Genomic DNA, 24,946 nt, shown 5'->3' with positions numbered 1-24,946 from the left:
GGCTGCGTGTGCGACTTCACTAACTCCACCTGTGAGATCTGTGAGGGCTGCCTCTTAATAAACCTGCCTTTCTCTACTTTTAATCTGGTCTAATCTGGCCCACATCTGTGTCACCAAGGGAGAGAAAATGCCTATCAGTCTTCCCTAGTCACACACACACACATACACCCCTACCTTATACTTTATTATCTTACATTTAAATTTATTTTATTTACTTTTGAAACACAGTCTCTCTGGGGTGGTCCTGGCTGTTCTGAAACTCACTATATAGACCAAGCTGCCCTCAAATTCACAAATATCCTCCCGCCTCTGTCTCTCAGGTGCTCAGATTAAAGATAAGAGCCACCACACCTGCTTTATCATTACATATTATCATTATTTATTTATCAGTCATTATTGTTGGGCTGAGGATTGAACTTGGGGTCTTGTACAGTCTAGGCAAGAGCTTTTCCACATACCCAACAATTGCTTTTCTTTTATAAGGATACTTGATTACATTTCAGGATAATCAAGATACACTGTCCATCATCAACAAAACCTTTAGCTTATCACACACCTTCAAATATACTTTCTAAGATCTCATTCAGAGCTTTGGGATGAAGGTATGGAATCTTCATGAGCCTTGCTTACTGTGAAAATAATGGAGGGTCAGTGAGAGGGCTCAGTGGTTGTGAGTCTGAAACCCTGAGTACGGCCCCTGGAAGAAGGAAAGCCGACTGGGAGTGAGGCCGCAGAGCCGGAGGACTCAGAGAGTTGTCCAGAAGACTCAAGGCTGGAATTTAAGGTAAAGGTGGGGACACCTCTGGGAAGCTATTGTGTATATCCTCATGACGACACCTGCTTGGGGCACAGGGCTCGACTTACTGACTGTCGGATGATTTCAAGCCATTGATAAAGCATAGAGAATACTGGGGGTCAGACGCTCCAGGTGTGGGCAGCTCTTCACATTCTACGCTAAAGGGAGATGCTGGTGTATTAGTTGAGGAAGACCACTCCTGCTCTCCACAGTTCATGGTGGACATGCCCCAGTGGTGGGCACGGGCTGGGAACAAGCCTGGCCCTGCCAGGACCAAGGACACCTCCTCCACGGTGAGCAAAGGAATGGTGGCTATCTCAGAAGAGTGAGACAGCATGGGAAGGACTGAGCGGGAGGCGCCATATTGTAATAGGTGTGGCAAGGTGGAATGCTGTTCCTTTAATAGATACAACTGACTTAGTCATGATGGATAAATATCTAAGATAGTTCTGTTTTAACCACCACACACACACACACACACTATAATAACAGGTAATTCTGAGTAAAATCAAATGTCTATAAATTGCCATGTGTGAAACTTTATTAAAAAGAGAAATAGCGAAACAAAACTACTTTGTGGTTTGTTTTCTTTAAAAAAAAAAAAAACTAAACGAAAAAAGGAACAAAAAAGTTTTACAACTAAACAATCTTTGACATACTAAAGATTAGTCACAGATGCTTGTCTTACTTCTTATGCAGTTGCACAGCCTACCGGGGATGAACTCCACAGAGCAGGGAGTGAAATAAAACCATGCAGTCACACTGCCAGGAGTCAGCAGGCTGGGACTCAGAATCATTTGGGTACCCTGTTTGACGACGCGGTCAAGCGATCATTTTATCTAAGACTATGGCTTCTATCAATTTCCCCTCACCAGTAATAAGAATAATTTTTAAAAAGCAGGAAAGATCCCTCCACCAGAGTGTTTGTTAGGTCCTACTCGCTCACCTGGACATTCAAGTGACCCACCGCAAAGGCAGCGGTCTAACGTCACGTGTCTGGCAACAGCATCCCAGGGCAGCCTGCCCTGAGCTAAGGTAGAATTCCCAGTCTATAATAAACAATGTTGCTTTTATCAATCTTACATCTAATATCTAGGGAGCCTAAGAGAGGCTGCATTGCGTCCTTAAGGCTTAGCTCTTTGTGTTTGTGTGTGAGTCTTGGCAGCTATATCACTAATTTCTAACACTGCTTTTATGGTTTAAAAAAAACACCAGGACTACTCTTTTCTAGCTCCCCTTCCCCTCAAGGTCATGTCTTTAACAAGCAGAGAATGCGGGATTTTAAGAGACTTTTCTCCTCCTGGTCAATCAGTTGCATTGATGAACACCCCCTGCCGCCCCTCATATGATGAAATCATAACTTTCATAGAAGATGGAGATGTGGGGAAATGCCCCTAAATGAAGGAATGAAAAGTGTGGCTCGAGGTTCTGGAAGAGACAGGGAGGAAGTCAAGCCTGCTTCTCGACTGATTCTAGCCCTCCCACAGCCTGAAATAAAAAACGCTCTATTTGAATTTTGAAAGGACAGACGTTGCCAAGGAGACACGTGGTAAAAATGGAGCATGAAGTGAATTGTAAACATTCAAGTATTCCTACAGGTCTCGGTAAAATCAGCAGCAATGAAATAAATAACCAGCTTTGGCTTGTATAACAAACAATGTACGGGCTCCCTACGTGAGAGGGGGAAAGGTCAGGAGAACGGAAAGCCTCTGGAAGCTTGAGGAGATCCCCTTCCCTCGGGACATACGGACGTGGACACTCCCACAGACTCCTCGGAAGCTCATTCACCCTGGAACGACTAAGGGCGCAATTTCATGTGACAGTGTTTAGCACCAGTGTGGCGGCTCCAGACAGACAGGTGTCCGAGGCACTCTAATGTTTTCTAGAAGCTACAGATCTAGACACCTTGGGCTAGCTGAGGCAGAATCATTTGATTTAAATCAGCGAAAACATTTCTCAGAGGGTAAGCCTGAGTGAGTTGTTCCTGAAACAGGCTGAGGGCCAGGGGCTCTCAATCCAGTGCATTCCCCTTTGTCACGTGTTTTATACCTGAGAATCATTCACAGCCAGTTTTTAAAAAATAAATAAATAAAAGCACATTGCTTTGGATGACACATTCCAGAGGCCCAGAAGCCTGATCTAGGATGCAGTGTCCAAGTTCCTTGGTGAACAATGCATCGGTCCAGTTTCCCCGTTAGCTACTGTGCATCGGGGTTGTGGAACCTGACCCGCTCCTGCTGAGGGAGGCCAGAGCATTCACAGAGCGTCTGTGGGGAGTCCGCAGGACTGGACTTCCCTGTAAGCCATCTGCCTCCTGGAAGAGCGGAGTCTGAGGCCGAGAACCACGGTGGCCACCAGAAGGAGGAGTCCCAGGATGAACAGGATGACCAAGGCCGCCTTGGCTCCTCTTGGACGCAGATTCTTGCCGAAGAAATAGAGGTCTTCCTTGCCGGGTTGTTCTGTGAGAAAGAAAAATGCAGCATCAGGTACCTGCCTCTCCCCAGGAGTCACACCTGGAGCACAACCACGGGGTGCAGAGATGTCATTACCCTGGGAGGGCACTGTGACTGCATGAGATCCTGCTCCAGAAGGGGACTTTGTAGAATACGGAATCCTGTTGTCTGCACAAAAAAAAAAGGAAAAAAAAAAAAGAGTTCACTGTTTCTAAAAGAAGACCCATCCATGGTACAATGAGAATCATCTTTCACCAGCAAGCACTTTACCCCTCCAGTTCTGTCATCTTTCTTGCATTCTTACTGAGCTATTTCATACCAGTGTCAAGTATCGTGACCCCCTCAGCTTCCCTGAGATCCCTCTTTAGATCACAACATCTTAAGCATATAACCAACCCAGACTATCACACACGCCCTCCTCCCGCTGCCTCTGGACCCCGTGCTCTGCACTCTATCTCTGTCCGTCTTTCTCCATCGTGATCATACTCCACGTATCTGTCTCTCTCACGTGACTCTGAGCCCCTCGGGGTTTGTACCTGTGCTTTTCTCATGCCTCCTGATTTCCAGGTCTACAGGAAGATTGGTGCCATGAGCTGGCATCACTGACAAACAGTACCTATGTTCCTGAGGACAGTGTATGTGGTCTCCATGCCAGCATGAATGTGGTCGGACACGTGGCAGTGAAGGAGCCACGTCCCCGGGTGATCAGCAAACAGCTCAATGGTTTGAAATGTCCCAGGAAAGAGATCATACACATCTTCTCGGTAGGATTTATCGATCTGCACAAGTCAAAAGAGGAAAAGAGCAGAGAGAAAAAGTAAAGCTGTTTTTTAAAGAGATCACCTTAATAAACTTGTAGTGACCAGTGTCTCCAATGGCCTCACACCCTCCTATCCTGATACTCATAATCTCCATGATTCCCTCCTATTGTATAAGGTTAGCCTGTGTGTGGAATAAGGTATACAGTAGAGGAGTCTTTTCTTTGGATAAGAAAGCTATAAGAGGCATACTCGATGTGTTAGTTCCTCTCTTACTCTCTTCTCTGTCAGTCAGTCTGGGTGAAATTGGCTCCCTCATCACACCCATGAGATGAGGAAATTAAGCCTTCAGTCGCAAACACCTAAATTAAGATGGATCCTGTGGTTCCAGTCAAACCATTGACAACTACAGGCCCAGATACCTTGATCAGACCTCATGAGAGACACTAACTCCAACTAGCCCATTCCTCCAGACTTTTGACCCAGAAAGATCGAGATAATGTTTATTGTTTTGGGCTACTGAGTTATAGAGTGATGTGTTATGTAGCAATAAAGCAATACTGCAAATCTTCAGACGGATTGACCAATTGGAGGGGGACGTGGGGAGGAAGAGAGAGAAACCACAGATATGGGGAAGGAAGATGAACACCACTAAGATCTTACTATGAAAAGCAAATATTGCAAACAAACATCTCTGTGTTCACAGATTACAATTTATAAACTGTAAATAATTGGAAAGGACACAACTATGAAAGACCATTTAAGAAGAAATAGGCAAGGACCTGGTTAAGGCCACCCGTTCTTGTAGAAGACCTGGACTCAAGTTCCAGCATATCTACCGTATAGTTTCAACCATTTGTAGCTCCATCCCAGAAGATCTGGTGCCCTTTCCGACCCTGGGGCCACCAGACACACTTATATGTGTACAAACATACATACAGGCAAAAGCTCATACATATATAACTAACTATCTATCTGTCTATCTATCTATCTATCTATCTATCTATCTATCTATTTGCTTTTTGAGACAGTATCTGGCCTTGAACTCACAGAAATCATCCTGCCTCTGCCTCTGGAGTGTTGGGATTAAAAGTGCACACCACCACTCCTGGAACAGAAAATAAACTTTTGACAAAGAAAAAGAAGTGGGCAGCATGAATAATATTGATTCTAAAAAATAAACACAAATCATAGTAACACTTTCCCAGAAGTCCAAATGGCTTTGTTGGCAACTTCTATGACAGCTATAAAGAAGAAATAGGAGTCCTAAACAGACTCTTCTAGAAACTAGAGGCCAAAGAATGCCTTCAAGGTCTCTTTATGAACTGACTTTACTCTGATTTAAATAAAAAATGCTTTTTAGTGGCCCATAAAGAAACAGCTCTCAGAAGTAATCCCTGAGTGCACAGGGGTTGTTTTCAGAGGCTGAAGCATAGGGAAGGCAGGACTGGAGAGAGCTGACCTGTGGATGCAGTCAGAGGCAGGAAGCTCTGCTGCTGTCTTACTTGCTGGGCTGACTGCAGATAATGAGCAGGTACTGCACACTTCAAAAGCTAGATGACAGGACTGCTGCTTGAGGAGAGCAAGATGGCTCCATTCTCATTTGCATACTATGTATGCAAATGAGTTATTTGCATATTAGTCTGTGTGAACATAAATGGGAATACCACACTGTAGCTCAGAAATATGCATAAATTAGATTTTCAAGTATCAGTTGAAAATAAGACACAGAAAGACACAAAACTTACAAACTTTGCCAAAGAATATGTAGAGCTGGCAGGTGGAAACTCAAGACAATGCTCAGTGTAAGAGATGACTAGTACAGGGTAAACTGGCCAACAGGGAAAAGGAGAAACAAAATCCCAAAGTAGAGCGCAAGAGCTCTCTGTATCTCTGTGGGGAAGGAGAGAGCGTACCACCTCATCGGCCACAGCTGAGCAGAGTCTTAAAACTGTGCATTTGCCCCGTGGCTTAGCAATTCTACACATTTTCTCAAGGAAATAAAAACAAAATCATGCAAAGATATGTGCATTTGTTTATGACTTTGACCCTCCCTGAAGCCCCTGTCATGCTTCTTATTGGAAAAATTAATAAAGTGCAGTGTCCATATGGTGAACTACAACTCAGCCCTCAAATGAAACAACCTTGTCACACGCAGGAGATGCATGCAACCGAACTCCTCTGCTGGAGGAGAGACTGCAAACTGCACAGCTTCCTTCTACACGATATGCACAGTATTGAAACTCTAGAGGTCATCATAATCTGTGAAACTTATGATGCTTTGTTTGTTTTCAGAACTTAATAGCTTATTTTGCATGTGTGTGTGTGTGTGTGTGTGTGTGTGTGTGTGCACATATGGATTCCCTGGTGCTTGTGTGGAGGTCAGAGGACAGCTCTAGGGAATTGGTTCTGCTTACACTGGGGGATCTGGAGGTCAAACTCAGGTCATCAGCCTTGCAGGGCAGGCGCCTTTGCCTGATGAGCCATTTTGCAGGTCCAGGACCAGGGATGTTTTATTTGCAGTTCGGGAGGCTAGAGGTCCAAGATGAAGGGCCTGGCCTAGAGGTGCTGCTTTGTTCCACTGTCCCATGGGTAACGGTGCAAGGATACAGTGTGGAGAGCAAGAGTTCAAATTTGTAGCCTCAGAAATATGACCGGCAGCTCTCTATTCTTGAGGACTCTATCCTGACACTGATCCCTTGCCGTTGAGCCCTCCCGCCACTGGAGATCAAGTCTCCAGCATGTGGCTTTGGGAAACACATTCAGATCACAGCAGAGACAGAAACAGAGCAGTACTCGCCAGATGTTCAGCCCGGGCCGCTGGAGTGGCCTCCGGGGGCAATGGAAAGCTGAGGCTGGGCGGGCAATGAGCCCACCCTTTGGTTGCTGGTTGAACCTCTGCTTCTGCTTACAGATACTCAGAATCTTAAAATAAGTGGGATTTTGTGCAGTGTGCATTAAATCTTCATTTTAAACATGCATAATGTGTGATGAACTTTTCATATTTTTACAATTTTATTATCTAACATTTAAAATGTGCAGTGTCAAGGCCACATTCTGAAAACTACTGCTAGCTAACAGTCGACGTGCTTTGGGACCCATGTCTCAGTGGGTTGTTATTGACCCTGTGTAATAGCGTGGACTGGTCCTGCTTCCTCTCACATCACTCTTGGCTATAGTTTCCACTTCCTTGTAAAGAGCACCAGAACCTGGGCTGACAGACTGTTTGGACTTTATCCTTGAGCATATATGAGGTGTGTTCTTTAAACAGCTCAGAAGGCGATTCCGCTCTGCAGTTGGCACCGCCCACATGGCAGAAGGTCACCTGTGGTGCATCCCAGATCTCTGGGGCAAGAGTCAAGATGGAGCTGCTCAAGTTGGAGTTCAAAAGATCTCCTTCACTAGATAGGGCTGCTTTGTTAACTAGTCAAGAACAAAAAGAAAGATATGGGAGAGCAGGGAAAGAAAGAAGAAAATAATAGGAGGAAAGGGGAGAGGAAGGGGAAGGGAAGGGGAAAGGGGTGGGGAGGAAGGGAGGGAAGTGGAAGGAGAGGGAAGGGAGGGAAGGAGCAGGGGAATCCCCAAACCCTATATGAGTTCATATAAAGTGTGAACCCACATACTCCAGGGTGGACACAATCATGACCAGACTACTGATGGCAAAACTCGCATCTGAAACTTAGAGAGGCTGGTGGGCTACACGAAATGATACAGACATTGGAGATACTCACACGAGAAGGTGTGGCCACCCTGTTCTCTTCTCTACTATGAGCCTGCTTCAGGACTTACTTCCAGCTAAGTCCTTTCCTGTCAGAGACACATTGAGTGTTCCTTCAAAGTCCTTCCGAGCCCCTTTCCATACTTACTTTGAACAGAAAGCTCTCTGCATGGTAGTGGATTGTGTGTATGTCCACTTCGCTTCCAATGCCCAGCAGGTACCAGTTAGTCATTGAGTCTTCAGTCATGATGAGGCCAGGGAGGTTCCCAAAAATCTTTCCATTAATGGCTAAGAAGATGAAGACAGAATGCCCTCCGTCAGTGGAGGACAGGTTCCGCTTATCCAGAGGTAGTAACGGTTCAAGGTCTAGAATTCTTATCTGTCAGTCACTCATGTTTGCCCATGGCCCCGCTGCTCTAAATCTAAAATTCAGATAACCAAGAAATCTTCGCATGTAGGGATCGGGGAAAGACACATCCGAATTTGTCTTTGAGAGCTCTATCTTAAGTAATGGTGTGCTTTTCAACTCTTCCTTGTGCCTCTTTGGGAAGTAGACAGTGTGCTGGTGAGAAGTCAGATGTAGATGTGTTCCATTGTATACATGAGTAGACAAAGACATGGAGCATCTAGCACATGTATGTGCGTGTAAACCATATGTAGATGTAACGGATGAATCGAATATCTACTTATGTATGGATTATGTATTTAAACATATACATACACATGCTGACTCTATTTGAGTCTGTGTCTGCTGTGTTCATAATGTTTCACTTTCTAAACATAACTGAGTCTGAGAAGAGCATGTATGAGGGCTGAACAGGCCTCATTATGACCTAAGCCAGCTGGGTTGTACGGTGGTGACCTTGCTCCTGCTTCCTGCTAATTTTACATTCTGTGCATCATGCCACAACAACCAAGATCATACTAAGAAACTTCCGAGACAGGTAAGAAAGCGCATCTGAATGAGGAGCAGGCCACCGTGTTCTTACCCACAGCAACAACTTGGTGAGCTGGATCAAGGCCATCTGTAAAAGCACCTCTTGGTGAGAGAGTGCGCTCATGTCTATGCAAACAAATCACTCTTGCTCAAGCTACAAAAGGCAAGCTATAAACGGGACCCAATTCCATAACATACACACATTAAAATGAAATTCTTGAGTGACATTCCATGTTCCAGATAATTAAACCAAACTCTTAATTTTGACCGCATAGAAGCTGTGATGGATTCACATTAAAACTTATCAGTAAGTCACAGTTTGGTCTTTAAAAAAAAAAAAAAAAAACAACAAAAAAAGACTTCTTCACAGCTTAGAGGTCTCAGCATTCATCAGTAGCTATCCCTAAACAACTGGATCAGAGGCATCGTGGCTGGGCTGGATCTGGAGGGGGCTTCTGAGGGCTTTCTCCAGACATCCCTGGGGAAGACGGGAGCTCAGAGGAGGGGCTGGGGTCCCGTCCAGGGACACCTCACCAACTGTCTCCTTAGGCGCAGACCCTGCATACCGTGCATTCTGTTGCTCTCTTCAAAGTCGTCCGTGCGCCTGAAATGCCGTGGGTCTTTATTGAGATACTTCTTGATATTGTCATCCAGATACCACGACTCATTCTCATTGAAGACCAGGAACAACAGCGCGAACTCGTAGTCAACGTCGCTTCTTCTTCCCTTTTCGTTCAGCACCCCCTCTCGGCACGTGATCAGAGGCCCCATCAAACCACTGTATGTATCCTGGACGGAAGAAGTAACCAAGCTCATGAGCGACCTATCGTGACCCCCATCCCACCTGCCACCATCCTAATGTGGACGCCCTCTTCTCTGGCCTGGCTCACTCCACAGTCAGTTGTAATTTCTTTATCACAAGAACTCAATATGTTTGAGATGCATAATTGAATGAGCAAGCTTTCCATGCTTCTCATAGACAAGTGTGCTTTTCCAAATGATCTGTGTGCTTATAAACTTTAGGACATTCATTTATAATATTTGATATACTACTAAGAAGAAGAGGAAGATAACCCCTCACTTAAAAATGACTTCATTTTGCATAGGATATGATTCTAATTTGAGCTTAGGTTTATGACGTATGATTAAACACACCTATAGTTTTGTGTCAACAGGTACATGACTCAAAGTCATCACTGAGTCTTTTCTTGTTATTTCTCATACTATTTATGATCCAGAGAGCCCGTAGTTTTAGTTAAGTTTGGGATGTGCTTCTGATCCTGAGCCCTGAGTATGAATAGATGGACCATTGAGATGAGCCGGCTCAGCCAGGAAAGGCACCTGCCACCAGGTGGCCCACGCTTATGGCTGGGACCCACATAGTAGAAGGAGAGAACTGACTTCTTTGCTGACCTCCGACCTTTACATGTGTGTTGTGGCATGCATTTGTGTTCATGCACACATACATAAATGTAATCGAAAGGAAAGGTTTTCCACCTCCCAAAATCATGAACAAATTCCATTGTGGACCACCTGTTTCCTTTTCAGACTGGCATATTCTCATGTGATTAAAATGACCCTGAAGCTTCTATCCACAGAAATTAATTTCATTTTTATATTCCTATACCGGCAGTTAGCAAACTTAAAGCAGGTATAAAGCATTGTATACACTAAGTTAGTGCTGTTCTTATTTTTTCGTGGTCATGCTGCCTCTGTTACACCCAGGGATGGTGCTGATGGATGTATGCAGCTGGGTCTGGTCAGTGGACTATAGTTTGAGAGCCCAGATCTAAGTCACATCCCTTTCACACATGCCCATCAGATTGGGGGTGGCTCCAGTAGTCACCTTGCCATGATCCTGGTTCCTCTCTCCACCTTACCTTCACAAAGTTTGCTGTTGAATAGTAAACCCACGGGATACAGTTGGGGTCAGAGGGCCCAGGGCCTGATCTCTTTGGGACATTCCATCTGTAAGTTTTTATTTCTCCTGAAATTTAAGAGAAAATTAAAATTGCTTCTTAGATTTATCTGAAGAAATACAAACAAGTCTTTCGGTGGATATGATTTCTCATGTGCCAGACACCTTCTTATACAACTTACACCTGGATTCCGAGAGATAAGAGTTTATCTCTGTGATCTCAGGCTCCAGCCTTCCCTGGGTTTGTCTGTTTTTATTGTCAATTAGCATTCAGAACCTAAAGATGAGATGTATTTCACAGTCCACTATTTAATTCTGCTTGAATTTTGCGTCTTCTTCCCAGCCCATCCTTCCACTTCGTCCTCAAGGATCTCAGTCTTATCCTCTGGTATCATAATAACTCACACTGCCAATCTGAGAGGATCTTGAATTACCCAGGAAGCCCCGCTGCCAGGCACCCCGTGAGAGATTATCTAGCTTAGGTTGACCTTTGAGCATGTCCATTGGGAATGAGCAGCTTGCTTAGGTTAACCAGGGTGGGAAGAGCCACTGTAACTTAGCGTAGCTTTATCTCATGGCCTGGGATCCTAGTCAGATGGAAAGGAATCTCATGGCCTGGGATCCTAGTCAGATGGAAAGGAATCTCATGGCCTGGGATCCTAGTCAGATGGAAAGGAGAAGGCGAGCTGAGAAGCAGCCTTCCTTTCTCTTTGCTTCCTGAACATTGATTCAAGGTCACCTGTCACCTCGTATTTCTGCTGCCATGACTTCCCAGAAATGACCTGGAACCTGGAACCGTGAACCAGAATTCACCCTTCCTTCCTTAAGTTGCTTTGCCAGAATATTTTACCAAGAAACAGGAAAAGGGAGGCCTGATGGGTAGGCAAAATGTTTTTGTGCTCGGTAAAGGTTATCCTTGTGTAATTCAAATGCTGATCTCTCTGACCCCATATCTTGTTTCAATCCAGGCATGGCATTGTAATGCTTATGTCAAGAATCCCCTGTCTCAAGTTTGTGTAAACAACGCTTATCATTTATCCTCTGCCTTGTCAATAAAACCAGATCAGCCAATTGCTGGGCAGAAGAGAACAGGATGGAACTTCCGCCAGCCAGGGGAGGGGATAAGAGAGGAGAGGAAGTAGATTGAGCCTTGAGGAGGGAGGAGAGGAGACAAGAGAGTTAAGGAGAAGCATGGAAGGCCCTAAAGGCAGGTATTGTGGGGATTCTGACTGGAGGAAGCCAGATTAAAGAGGATCTAGAAAGATCACTGAATGTGCAGGTGAGGTACATTACAGTAAAGCTGGATTAAATAAATCTCGGTCTCGCTGTTTTGTTATTGGGGAATTAGCTAGGATAAATAATAGGGCTGCTAATTAATTTACAGTATTCATTTATGTTAAAATTAACATTTACACAGATGAGGGTCTCCAGGGACCTTTGAGTACTCATTCCTCAGTCCTCCTCCCTCTTCAGTTCTCCCTACAGATCTAGGAAGTCAGAATATTGTGAGGCTGGGATTTGAACATCAGTGTTTGAAAGCTTCTCATGCCGGACTGTGCAATGCAGCTGGTACCAGAGTAAGAAAGACCTAATTCCAAATTCTCTACCCTATGAAATGGTGTGTGGGTGTGTGGGTGTGGAGTGGGTGTGGAGTGTGGGGGAGAGGTGTGGTGGGTGTGGAGGGTGTGTTGGTGTGAGGTGTGTGAGGGTGTGGGGTCTCTCTCTCTCTCTCTCTCTCTCTCTCTCTCTCTCTCTCTCTCTCCCCCCCCCCCCCCCCCCCCGGGGTTGGTCAGGGAGGAGCAGGCAGAGTCTTGCTGTATAAGCTACAGTGTCCTCAAACTCACTTTCCTCTTCCCGTTGTCTCAGCAAGCACTGACACACCTGGCTGAACTTTCTGTTTAACTGATGCTTGATAAAGTACTTAACTTCCTTGATCTATAATTCCCTTACTGATAAACTAGGTTAGCCTCAATGTTTTAGGACTTTTGTAAGGATTAATTGAGATTATATGTTTCATGGGGATGGTACTACATTCCAGGTAGTCAATAAATGTTAACTTATTGCTCACATTTTTGTTTTCTGAAGCAAAGTCTCCTTATGTAGCACTGAATAAAAGATAAACAGGACACAGAAGGGAATGAAGCCCCTCTGTTACATGGTTTGATACAAACAGAACCCACTGAATAGGCTGCCCCAGTGGAGTCAATACTCTTATTTTCTGAGAGAGAACTCAAACAAAAGTCTCAACAGCTAAAGAACCAGGCTCGAGAATGTCTTACACCCAGTGACCTTTGACTTTAGACTTATCAGTATCCCTCCATAAACCCCAAACAGCATTCCACAAATCACCTTTCGGTTTCATCTATAAAACAAAATGAGAAGTTCTTTACAACAAGACAACTAAGCAGAACATAATTTTAAACTGAATCTTTAAACTTTGCTTAACCTTTGAACCTAGTTGAAAATTACATCATTGAACATCAGAAGCTACAAAACTATAGATAGATAGATAGATAGATAGATAGATAGATAGATAGATAGATAGATAGATAGAGATGGTTAAGATACTTTGAGTATGAGTGTCTCTAGAGAAGCTCCCCATCTCCCACCCCACCCCCCATCCCACCCCACCCCCACAACTCCTTGGATGTGTTCTGTCCTCTTCTTAATGAACTCCAATTTTGCTTCATGCTGATCATGAAATTCTTTTCTATTCAAAATTCATGAGCCCTGCTATACCCACATAGAGGTTTCCGGAAAGGACTCCTTGAATGGCGTAGGTGACAGTGTCATGTAGTGGGTAAGAGGTCTGTTGACAGGGTTCATCTCCCAATGTTGCTGACAGACTACATTGGCCTCAGACTTGAACTTGCTCACCTGACCCTTCTGAGTGCTTACACTGTAGGCACACACCACCACACCCAGACGGCTTGTTTATGCTTTAATAACAAATGTACACACCCTATGAGTAGGCTCCATATCTTGCCTTGAGTCAATATATTCATATTAACTACCATGACAGGCACATTGCAGAAGACCCAACGAAAGCTTGTTTTAAGTCATTGGTTCCTTTGAACTATGCACATCCCATTCCTATCCAGTAAAAACAATAAACCTTTGCCTTAGCTTGTGTACAGAAAGCGAAACAGAAGTGATGATTTGATGTAACTTCATTTTCTTTTCTGATATAACAGTGGGTAGTAATCCAATGTTGGGTGTGATTTCTATCATGTCTTCTTGAAGTTCCTTTGCCTTGTGCGTGATGAGGCCAACAGCTAGCATTTAATGTCAGAAAGGCAAGTGGCTGCAGGTATGGTGTTATTTAAGTGGAACTAATCTGTTGTTTGCCCAGTGGTAATGTAAAGATGTGGTGAGCTGAATGGGAAGTCTCCCCCGTGCTCCTTAGTTAACACTTGGTCCTCTGTTGGTGACACTGTCTGGGGAGGTTATGGACTTCTTAGGAGATGGAGCCTTGCTGGAGAAGTACGTCACTCAGGGTGAGCTTTCAGAGTCCCTAAGTTCGTCCACTTTCAGTCTGCTCTGTCTGGCTCTGTTTGCATCTGAAGCTTTCCATTCCAACTGCTCGACGCCACGCCCCCTCCAGTCTTAAAGATCTTGTTACTCTGTGAGCAACTGTGAGCCCAAATAAACTCTTCCTTCTGGAAGTTGCCCTGGGCATAGTGTTTTATCACAGCAACAAAAGCTAATTAATACTACAATGGTTTGATTTTTTTAAAAAGAATTGATAGGGTCTGTTTACTTTTCATTTCTAAAATCTAGCTATTGTTACTGTATGTGTGTCCGCGTGCCTGATGGGGTTTAGAGTGCGGGTGGTGTGCGTCACGGTGTGTGCAGGCTCACAAGAGGATGCTCGGGAGGCAGCGCTCTCCTTCCACTTCATTAAGGCTGCTGTTTTCTTGTTTCTGCTGTGGGACAAGCGTGAGGCTAGCTAGCCTATGAACTTCTGCTGACTCTCCCGTCATTGCCTCCCACAGTACCCTATGTAATGAAAAGATGATCAATGTCATATGTCACCGGGGCACTGCAAATTAAAGTAATGCGTTGATAACACCATACAGGTACCTGTTGGAATGGCCAAAGTCTAACACAGAAAATATTGGTGACGATACGGCACAAGAAGGCCCTCAGTCAAGGTGGGAACATAAAACAGCACAGTTTTATGTCTAAAGACAGTTGCAGTTTCTTTAAAAACTCCCATATTCTCATCACACAATCCAGTGATTAGGTTCCTTAGTATGTACTCAAAGGAGTTGAATATTTATGACCATACAAAAGCCTTCACGTAAATATTTAAAACAAAAAGCCTGGTCACCATTTAGAACTTATCATATATAACCTATGTTAGCATCAAGATTGTTCATCATGTCTCCCTTCTCACCCCTCCACCCATCTTAGTCACTTCAGAGAAATATGTGATGAAGGGGTCTGGTCCTGGAGTCAAATAAACAGGGTTTCCATTGTCATTCTCCAGGGCTCTGCCTAGTCGTCTGCTACTCTGTGCCTTCATCATTTGTCGAGTGACAGAACCAGACATATTTCGTCAGCTCTAAGGTTAAAACTTTCACATTTAACACATCTGAAGTTAGGATGCATCACTAAATTTGTAGCATGTTATAGTTCAATGGATGGTGTATTTCTTTTCCTTTTTTAGTAACATAACTCAACAATGGACACTACAGTTAATGACTTCAGAACTGGGAAATAGCGTCTGCATTGTTGGATTGTTGTATGGATCGAGTAAGGGTTTTTGTTGTTTCTTTTTCATTTCAAATGTAGAACACCATTTCTGACACAGTGTGTGTCTGCCATGCCATGGGTATTTCTGAGAACACTGTGACATCTGTGACAGGGCCCTATTTCAAGAACTGGGTACTAGAAATAGATGATAGTGGGTAGATCATCTATTTCTAGATGAGGAGCTCGTACTCTGAGACTAGGCAGAGAGACACATGGGGGACAACTCTCCCAGGCCCTCAGAGACCAGAAGAGGAGATCCTGGCATCTCATCAGGATGGAACAGACTTCGGGGTGGCGTACCTGGCTTTGTGACAGGCACATCAAGGAGTTTCCCACTGTCTGAGTCTTCCACACCCTGTGCTGCAATGGAGTAGGGCCGGCTGGCTTTGTTCTTAAAGATGATGAGAATGGAGTCCCCCACCTCGGCGTGAATCATTGGTCCTAAAGACAAAATACAACCAGGTATATCACAAAGATCATGCCATGCTTAGCTGACCAGCCTGAGTTCAAATTCTCCTTCCTTCCCTTAACAGAAGGCCTTGGATGAGTCATGCAATCAGAATCTCGGTTTCCTTATCTGCAGGATGGGGTCACTAAGACTATTCCCATAGGACTATTAAATAGCACAGTGTGTGTGTGTGTGTGTGTGTGTGTGTGTGTGTGTGTGTGTGTGTGTCACAAGGTTTATTTCTGTCCAACAAAAGCCAGTATTCAGTAAATTCTTCTTACTGGTAAGCAGTAGAGCTTCAGTTATAATCTATGGTCAGTTGCACGGGAAGCGTCCCCCATAGGTCTCCAGCTGGCTAGCACTGTTTGGGAGGTGTCGATGGGTGCCTTATTGATGAAGCGTCTCAGCAGGGATGGACTTCAGGATTAAAGTCTTCATGCTGTTTTCGGCTTGCTCTCTCTGTTTTGTACTTGTCCTAAAAGATGTGAGCTCTCAGCTTCCTGCTCCGGTTGCCATGCCTACAGTCTGCTGCCACGCCTCCCTGCCCTGACAGACTCTTAGCTCTCTGGGACTATGAGGCCCGATAAACTCTTCCTTTTATAAGTTGCCTTGGCCATGGTGGGGTTTTTTTGGTTTTGTTTTGTTTTGTTTTGTTTTGTTTTTCACAGCAACAGAAAAATAACTACTGCTAATACCTGTACCAAACCTTAAGGAACCTAAAGTTGGATCTGATCTGATGAATGGATTCGTACTGATAACGAATATTATTAGTAACAATACTAAAGATGGGTGTTGATGGGTAGGTAGTGAAGGAATTTACGGTAACACCGTCATCACTAATACATATCTAGTGCTGAGTCATTACGTGGCTATCATGTTGGTTAGTTTAACTGCGACTTGACCCCCCTGAGAAGAGTCTTAATGAGAGGTTGCCTAGATCAGGCTGAGCTGAGGTCCTGTCTCAGGGGGATTGAAAGTTGCCAGGTTTGGGGCCCTGGACTGTCGGAGAGCAGAGAAAGTCAGCTGAGCATTAAGCATGCGTGCATTCCTCTCTGCTCTTGGCTGTGAATGTGGCGTGACCAAGCTGTCTCAGGCTCCGGCTGCTGTGACTTCTCCATCATAAGAGACTGTAGCCTGGAACTATGAGCCAAAATAAAGGCTTCTCCTCTGGGCTGCTTGTTGTCGGCATGGTTTTGTTCTTGTTTTTTATCTCAGCAACCAAAATGAAAGTGTGTCAGACACCTTGAGCGTTCACTTCCTGTTGAGAGCAGCTGACTTCGGTGGTGTGTCCCTGCAGGTGAGCCCCGCCCGCCCGTCTGACTGCCTGCATCGGCTGGAAGGAGTGAAGTTGTGCCAGCAATTGCCTCTTGCTTTGCTGTGCTAGGGAAACACCCTAACAAGATCAAGTGTGGGGCTCACAGTCATCTTCACGAGGCACAGCTTTGGGGTGCAGACTCCCTTTGTAGAAGCATCTCCCCTTTAATCCCTGAGGGTCCCTCTTCGGCATTTGGTGTGTTCTGCATTCATCCAGAGATAAGCCCTTGATGGTAAGGGGTGTGATGCGGCTAAAGTTGCTAATGCATTTAAATTTTGTTGAGCTGCAGTTATCTCCAGAAGTGAACAGAAGAAACCGCTATGCACTTAGGCAGCAAGCATGGACACTGGTCAGACAGTTTGCACACATTAAATCATTGCTGCTCATGACTCCACCGCACAAGCCTTGCTGTGTTGGTTTAAAAAAAAAACGATGCCTTCCGGCTGACAGTGCTATGTGCTAGGACCCGGCAGTGGCGGGCAGATGTGGACCTGTGTGCGCCCACTGAGTTTCTGGGAGTCCAGGCCACTCTAAGCTGTAGGTGACAGAAAGGGCCTCATTCTCCAGTGGAGACGCTGGGGCTGCTAACCCGCCCCGTGTAAGTCACTCATTTCTCTGTGACTGATCAAGCTGGGCTCTTGGGGAGCATGGCCACCCCCTCAGCTAGCCCAGCCCTTTCCTCTGGAGCTCTGTGCGCAGGTGCTTACGGCTCCAGGGTGTGACTCACGGATTGTTCATGTGAACTGACAAGCAAGCTGGTGAGACAACCAAACATGGCGGGTGGGGGAGGAGAGCACTAATCTCTGTGAGGCCGGTGGCACGTGCAAACCACACTCGCAAAGTAAGTCACCTGTGCTGTAGAAGGCATTTCTAAAATCCTTTAGGTTGGACGGGCGTTGTTGTTGGCCAGCCGCACAGCTGAGGTACCAGCCAGCCCACAGTCCTTGCATATCATGTGTCAGGTCTGAGGCCCAGGGGTCAGGTCAGGACCTGTCACCCTCTGCACCCACTTCACACAAGGGGGCCTCTTTTTGTTCTTACTTTTATAGTGTGTTCTGTCACTGTGCACATGTGAGCCAGGACCTTAAGGCGGTCTCACGCACACGCTGTGTCGTGTCCTGAGTCATCAATTTTTGTTTGTTTTTTTGTTTGTTTTTTTTTGAGACAGGGTTTCTCTGTATAGCCCTGGCTGTCCTGGAACTCACTCTGTAGACCAGGCTGGCCTTGAACTCAGAAATCCACCTGCCTCTGCCTTCCAAGTGCTGGGATTAAAGATGTGCCACCACCGCCCGGCTGTCATCAAACTTCTTAAAAGGAAATTTTCTCAGCTCAATAGAGAGGCAGGAAAGGGTACGAGACACCAGGTAGACAGACTATCCTGATGACAAGGATCCCGTGGTGTATGAGAGGTGGGGATGGGCTGGGGAAGGGAGACAGACAGACAGACACCCACACTTAGGGCTGACAGACTGACATCCACCATACCCAGGAGTTGAAGGTGCTCCTCTTGAGGTGGCCGGGCTTTAATCTCCACAAATTCTCCATTTGTGTATTCCCTATAAACCACCTTCCTGTACTGAGAGCCAATCCAGTTTTCAGTGTGGTTCATAAATATATCTCCATGTCTGCAAAGAAGAGGCATTAGAAATCAAGGTCGTCAGAAGGTGGGAAGACTGTGGGTGTCTGTTATCTGGGGTGATGCTCCTGCAGCTGGGGTCAGGGTCTCCCCAGGGAGTTAGTATTTGCACCACCTCTGAGAGCAGGGCTAGAAATCAGCACCTCAGAGCTCCTCCTGTCCTGACGGGAGGAACCCAGCTCAGACCCGTGGCCACCCTTGGAAACCATTACTGTCACCTGCTGCAGGGCTCTAAACTGGGCTAACCTCAGAGAATCCTAACAGAGGTTGTGCTTCTCTGGCTGACACTAGGTGAACACACACACACACACACACACACACACACACACACACTACTCATAGCTCTGAAACTCTCCAGGTTTCACTCTATATCCCTTATCGGCATCTTCCACTCTGATAACTCCCTCCTCTCCCTGTGGCTGCCACTGGCCGCCGCAAGCCTGCAGAGTGTGTACTGTGAATATAGTTGTGTACAAATGAGTAATTCTTGCTGTTATTATGTTCCAGAGACCCAACCAAACAGTGGTTGTGTGTGTAGCTGTTCAGAGACCTGCTAACAGATGTCTGTGCTGTGAAAACACTGACCTCAGTTCACAGCGCTGTCCCCAGTTGCTTGGAAGCCTAACACAGAAGGATGGCCAGTTCAAGACTCGCCTGGGCCACACAGTGAGATACTGTCTCCAAGAAAATAAAATAAGTAACTTGCATTTCTAACATAGGGTGAAGTCTAATGTCCTTCCACCTCTCCCCAATTAACTACCTGCGTTCCAATCAGAGCACAGTTCCACGTGCCTCCGCCTGCCACAATGCATCCCCTGCTGTCCACTCCACAGGCAAAGTGGTCTGCTCCAAGTCCAACCCTCTCTTCCTTGTGAAACTCTTGGTGCTTCTCTCCGCAGACCTTCTCAGTCTGCCTCAGATTCCGTGTTTTCTGGTTTTTCCTAAGTCCTGAACTCAACTGGCTGTCACTGCACCTCCTAGACACGAGGGTCACTAAGCATTTGCTTTCTGTAGCGTGGTTGGCTCTCAAGCCACCCAAGCTTTCTTTGGACATGTTCATCTATCTGTAAAGAGCTATTGTTCCTTTCTTCCACTGTCTTACACTCCACACCTCATCTCAAAGACTGGGAGCTTTCTTTAAGTGTGCCGCCCCACCACTCCCCAAGATGAGGCTGTGAGTTACCACTGAGCCCCCCCTCTGTTAAAGATGGCTTCCCTTCCGTTGGGTCCAGCAGGACAGTACCCTTGGGGCCACATATTCAGTGTGGGAAAGTCCTGCTCTGTATGGTACATAGTTTCATCAGTCTGTCCAGTGGGCATTCAATAATACGTGTGCATCTCTGACTACACGAGAAAGAGAGAGAGAGAGAGAGAGAGAGAGAGAGAGAGAGAGAGAGAGAGAAGAGAGAGAGGCTGTGTAATACATAATCTGAGGGTCTTAGCTGCGCTTGTGACCAGTACAAATGGGAGCTGTGTTGTTTGCAGTTTCCCAGCTCTCTTCCATGCAAAGGGCACACATCAATTGCTGTAAAGAACTTTATCACATGGGATGCTGGGAAAATGCTGACTGGAGGAGTCACGTGTGCTGTGGGGCCACTATGACAAGTTGATTATAAAAGTCTGAGCTGATGCCTGGAGTATAATTACTGCTCAGTACATCCTTATGGCAACCTTGGGATTGGTAAACTCTGCACAGACCGCTCTTTAAGAGTGGCAGCACCAGAACTTCATTTTTTTTTAACGGCTTGATCTACTTTTTCAGATTTACTTTGTTGTACAAATCTGATACCGACACTGTGCCAGTGGGTCCATGTGTTTCCTTTCAGGAATCTTGATGTCTTCCCAGCACACTCTAAAGAAACTCAGATATGGAGGTGGTGCAGAAGGTCTGTGCTGGTCAAGACAAGTGTCTCAGCGATGGATTTTATCAGGAAGTGGGTCAAAATTTTGCCTCTGGGCAAAATCGCATGCACAAGTTAGAGGTGCATCCTATACACCTACAAGCTTCTCCAAAGGCTAAAGCAGGGGAATCAGAAAGTGAATTCCAACCTGGGCAACTTAATGAAACCCTGTTTTCAACACGCAGCTGGTGCTATCAGTGGTAGAGTGCTTATTTAGATATAGGAGGCCTCAGTTTGATCCTCAATATTGAAAAAAAATTATGGGCAAAAAATCTTGTATAGAGAGCATGGGTCCTTCAGCTCCTATCAGTGCAGAGACTGGATGTGCACCACAGGCATGCATACACACGCCTTGTGTGGGGCTAGGGGTGATACCAGAGGACAGCTTCGGGGAGTTGGTTCTGTCCCTCTATGGTGGGTCGTGGAGACTGAACATGGGTCATCCGCCTTGAGCAGCAAGCCCCCATACCATTTTGATGTCCCAGGCTTCATATAAAGCGGACAAAGCTGTAGAATTTGGTTCACTTGCAACGTACTGCATATCCTTATCCTGCCTCACTTCTGTTGTCTTATGGTCACTAACCAGAGCAGTGGGGAATTAATTCATTTTATCCCTCTTGCCTACCAGTGCCCTCCTGTTTTTCTGGGCTGTTTAGCCGATTGTCCCAGAACTAGAAGTACGCACAGAAGTATAGATTTTTCTCCTCATTTGTCTCTAAGGTAGTGGCGTACAATAGCTCCACCTTAAAACAGTGGCTGCTAAGTAAGAGAAGGAACGGATGCATTGAACCTACTAGATGCAGTGTGCAGAAGTGTCTACACTGCAGACATGAAGGAGATGTGTGGTCAGGAGAGCTTGGCATGGAGCTAACTAAGAGCAGTGATGTGCGAGTACAAAGGGCAGTGTGGCGTGTTGGAGAGAACGTGGATTTCCTGTGGGAAGATCGGTGTTCAGCTCCTGTTCTCCCACAGACCAACTGAATACCCTCACTCTTCCCACGGAGGCCCCATAAGCCCACCAGAGCAATTATATCCCAGCAGCAGGGCGTTGTGACACAAAGGGTGTTAGCTTAGAGGAGGTCAGCAGTCTGTGCCCGAAGCCTTCCTTTGTGCCGGAAGCTTGGCTCTTAGACTCGGGAACTAGAAGAGTAGAGGAAGGACCAGGACTGACGGACTTTGTGTGGCTTGAGCACTGCTGATGCTTCAATGTGTGATCCTGGCGGGCGTCACCTCAAGGAAGTGTTAGTCCTTCAGATTTTCTGGGTAACTTGGAGCTCTGCTCTTCCCGCCCTGACTCAGGAATCTCTCTCAAGGCAAAAGCCTCAGTTCATCCTTGGATGTCCCCACCCACCAGGATCCGTGCTTGCCAGTAACCTTCCCTGCCTCACTGGCATCATTTTAATTCCCAGCCCTACTGTTGTTGTGGGGTTCCACTCTTCCTCTAAACACTTCCATCTGCATTCTCATTAAAAAGTTTGTCCATTCATCTGTCCATCTGTCCATCCATCCATCCATCCACCCACCCATCCATCCATCCACCCACCCACCCACCCATCCATCCACCCACCCACCCACCCATCCATCCATCCATCCACCCACCCACCCACCCATCCACCTACCCACTCATCCATCCATCCATCCATCCATCCATCCATCCATCCATCCATCCATCCATCTCCTCAGCCATGAAGTAGACCAGCCACAGATAGGGGACTAGAGGTACGGAAATCCACTTTGGGGCCCTCGGGATGGCCTCTGACCTACTTCCAGGTGAGGAGACAGAAGTGTCCCTAATTTTCTGTGCTCATCAGGAAAAGCCTCTGCCTGTGGAACTATGCACATAAAGCCTGCCCACTTGGTTTCCGCGGGTGCTAAGGCCCACAGAGCATGCGCATTCCCACCGAAGAGCCGTCGCTTCGCCCATGGTACCTTTCCCCTCCTGCGTCCAAGTGCTGCTTTTCGAACTCCCAGTTTTTGTTAGGGGCATAATCCCATTCTACCTCTTCAGCGGCGATGAAAAAGGTTCTTAGCATCCCGTAGGGCGGCTCAGAAGGGTCCCTGTTGCCACAACTGCTGACCTCATAGATCTGACCCATGCCTCTCGTGAAGTGGTGCAAGGTGGAACAGAACACCTTGAAAGTGCCTGAGGAGAAAAGGCTTGACATGGTGACCACGACTTGACATTTCTGGTAGTGGTGATCGTACTAAACTTACATATTTTATTCCAATGTCAGTAACAGTAAGATGGACTTTTAGAATGCCGACCTCCTGGTAGATGTAAAGCAGAGCTTATGAGGAATAAATTACTTTTTGTTTTTGACTCTAATAATTTTGGAGAAAAACACTACATAAAATTCATTTGTTGTGGGTGGGAAAATCAGAATTTTGTCACCAAGAAAGGGCTTCTGTGGATCATCCCTGTTAACACACCCCTGCTTACAATCAGCCGCTCCTGGAAAATTACTGATCCTAATGACTCTCTCAGCCCCACCCAGTTACAGGGAACTAATTACCTATGAGATGAAAGACTTAGACAACGTTCAAATTAGGCCACGGCTGGGGATTCTGCCCTGAAGGATTTCGTAAATTATAAAGCAGTAATTCGTGAGAGTCAAATCGATTATGTCACTAGAGCCTCCAGCCAGGGGAGGCTCCTGAGTATCATGATCTAGACGAAAAGAAAGAGAAAGATCCACTGCCTTTCTCCTAGAGTGCAACAACAATGTCTGACAGAAAATTATGTAAGTTAAAAACTGAATTTCTAGATGTGTTGGCATTTTTTCACCAGACAATTATGTGAGCTTAAATCCTTGAGGATATTGACTGTTAATGAGATTATTGGATCCCCATTCTCTGACAGACTGTCCCTAGAGGCAAGCGATTAACACACTTCACCAAAGCCACCCGGAGGTGCAGGGAGGGACACTTTTACTCACTTTAGCTGTTGTCTAGATATTGACATCATTTCCGGATGGGCAAAGTCAGTTAGTTCAGTATGTCCATAGAGACCACGTTGAACGGTACTACGGATGTATTATTAGTATTACAGACCTAGGAAGATCTTTGTGAAACCTCAGAGAAGATACCTGGGAAAGGCCTCTCTCTACTCTACACAAACTTGTACCACAATCAAGAGATCTCTGTAGTTCCTCAACAGTGTAGCCATTTTCTTCTCCAGGAGCCAAGGGAAGCAGTGTCTTCCTACCCACCATCTACTCTCGACATCTCTCTCCCTCTCTCCCTTTCCCTCTACCCCTCCTTCCTTCCTCCCTCCCTCTGTCTGTCTCCGTCTCTTTGTCTCTTCTCTCTCTCTCTCTCTCTCTCTCTCTCTCTCTCTCTCTCTCTCTGTGTGTGTGTGTGTGTGTGTGTGTGTGTGTGTGTGTATGCACCAAAGGATAACTTGAGATATCTTTCCTCAAGAACTCAAACATTTTCTGAGAGACAGAGTCTCTGGTCTGACACCAGCGAGGCTGGCCAGGCCATGGGCCTCAGAGACCTCCCTATACCCATAGCTACAGCACTAGGGTTACAAGTATGTGCCGGCACATACAGATTTGTTTTTAATTATCTATTAAAGTGGTTATGCAATATTTTATTTTTAAGTTGACGTATATATTTCACATAATAAATTCTGATTATAGTTTCTCCTCCCAAAGCTCCTCCCAGATCCTTTCCAACTGCCCTCCCATCCAAATCCACACCCTTTCTTTCATTAGAATACAGTCATCTAAAAACATCAGAAGGAAAATAATAACAAACAGACGAGGATAGGTGCAACAAACTAACAGAAGAGACTGGGGCAAAGAGAAAGCTTAAGAACCACACATAGATGCAGTGACATATGTATTTACAGACACAGAAGTCCCATGAAAAACTGGGAACAATGTATATACAAAAACCTTAAGGATAATAAGAAAATAAACACATGAGAAAAAAATAAGAGTACTGTCCAGACAATGCATTATGAGACAAGATGCATGTAGACTCTTCACATAGCGGCCGGGCACTGAACTCAAGTCCTAATGCTTACACAGCAAGTGCCTTACTAGCTGAGCCATCTTCCCAGCCCTCTGCCTACTTTCTAATTATTCTCTACAACTCAGTTAAGGGACAGGAATTATTGAAATAGCCAGACTTTTTTCTGCCAGTCACAGATTTATGCTCACCACCAAACACAAGACAGAAGTCGTCACTAAGATGAAGGAGCCCATGGGTCATATGAATAATGATCCAAGCCGTATACTAGCCAGCTCTGATCTGTTTAAGCTGGTCCCAGTTTCTATGGATTGGAAGAGTTTGGCTGTTCTC

The 24,946-nt window shown here is 45.7% G+C and overlaps 1 protein-coding gene across 1 annotated transcript in view; it reads right to left on the bottom strand.

Moving 5' to 3' along the window:
- Positions 1-3,052: 3,052 nt before the first annotated feature.
- Hephl1 (hephaestin like 1) overlaps positions 3,053-24,946 on the bottom strand; it is a 62,376-nt gene continuing 40,482 nt past the window's right edge. The window contains exons 12-20 of the mRNA XM_052189730.1: positions 22,568-22,781; positions 18,587-18,726; positions 15,639-15,779; positions 10,543-10,649; positions 9,229-9,451; positions 7,874-8,013; positions 3,866-4,028; positions 3,346-3,417; positions 3,053-3,255 (exon numbers count right to left, since the gene is read on the bottom strand). Coding sequence (XP_052045690.1) covers positions 3,053-3,255; positions 3,346-3,417; positions 3,866-4,028; positions 7,874-8,013; positions 9,229-9,451; positions 10,543-10,649; positions 15,639-15,779; positions 18,587-18,726; positions 22,568-22,781 — 1,403 coding nt within the window. The remainder of the gene's footprint in view (positions 3,256-3,345; positions 3,418-3,865; positions 4,029-7,873; positions 8,014-9,228; positions 9,452-10,542; positions 10,650-15,638; positions 15,780-18,586; positions 18,727-22,567; positions 22,782-24,946) is intronic.

The sequence above is a fragment of the Apodemus sylvaticus genome, chromosome 7, assembly GCF_947179515.1.
Source record: "Apodemus sylvaticus chromosome 7, mApoSyl1.1, whole genome shotgun sequence".
Taxonomy (NCBI): Eukaryota; Metazoa; Chordata; class Mammalia; order Rodentia; family Muridae; genus Apodemus; species Apodemus sylvaticus.
Note: the sequence above shows the minus strand (reverse complement) of the source record. Positions and strands in the feature narration are given on the sequence as shown.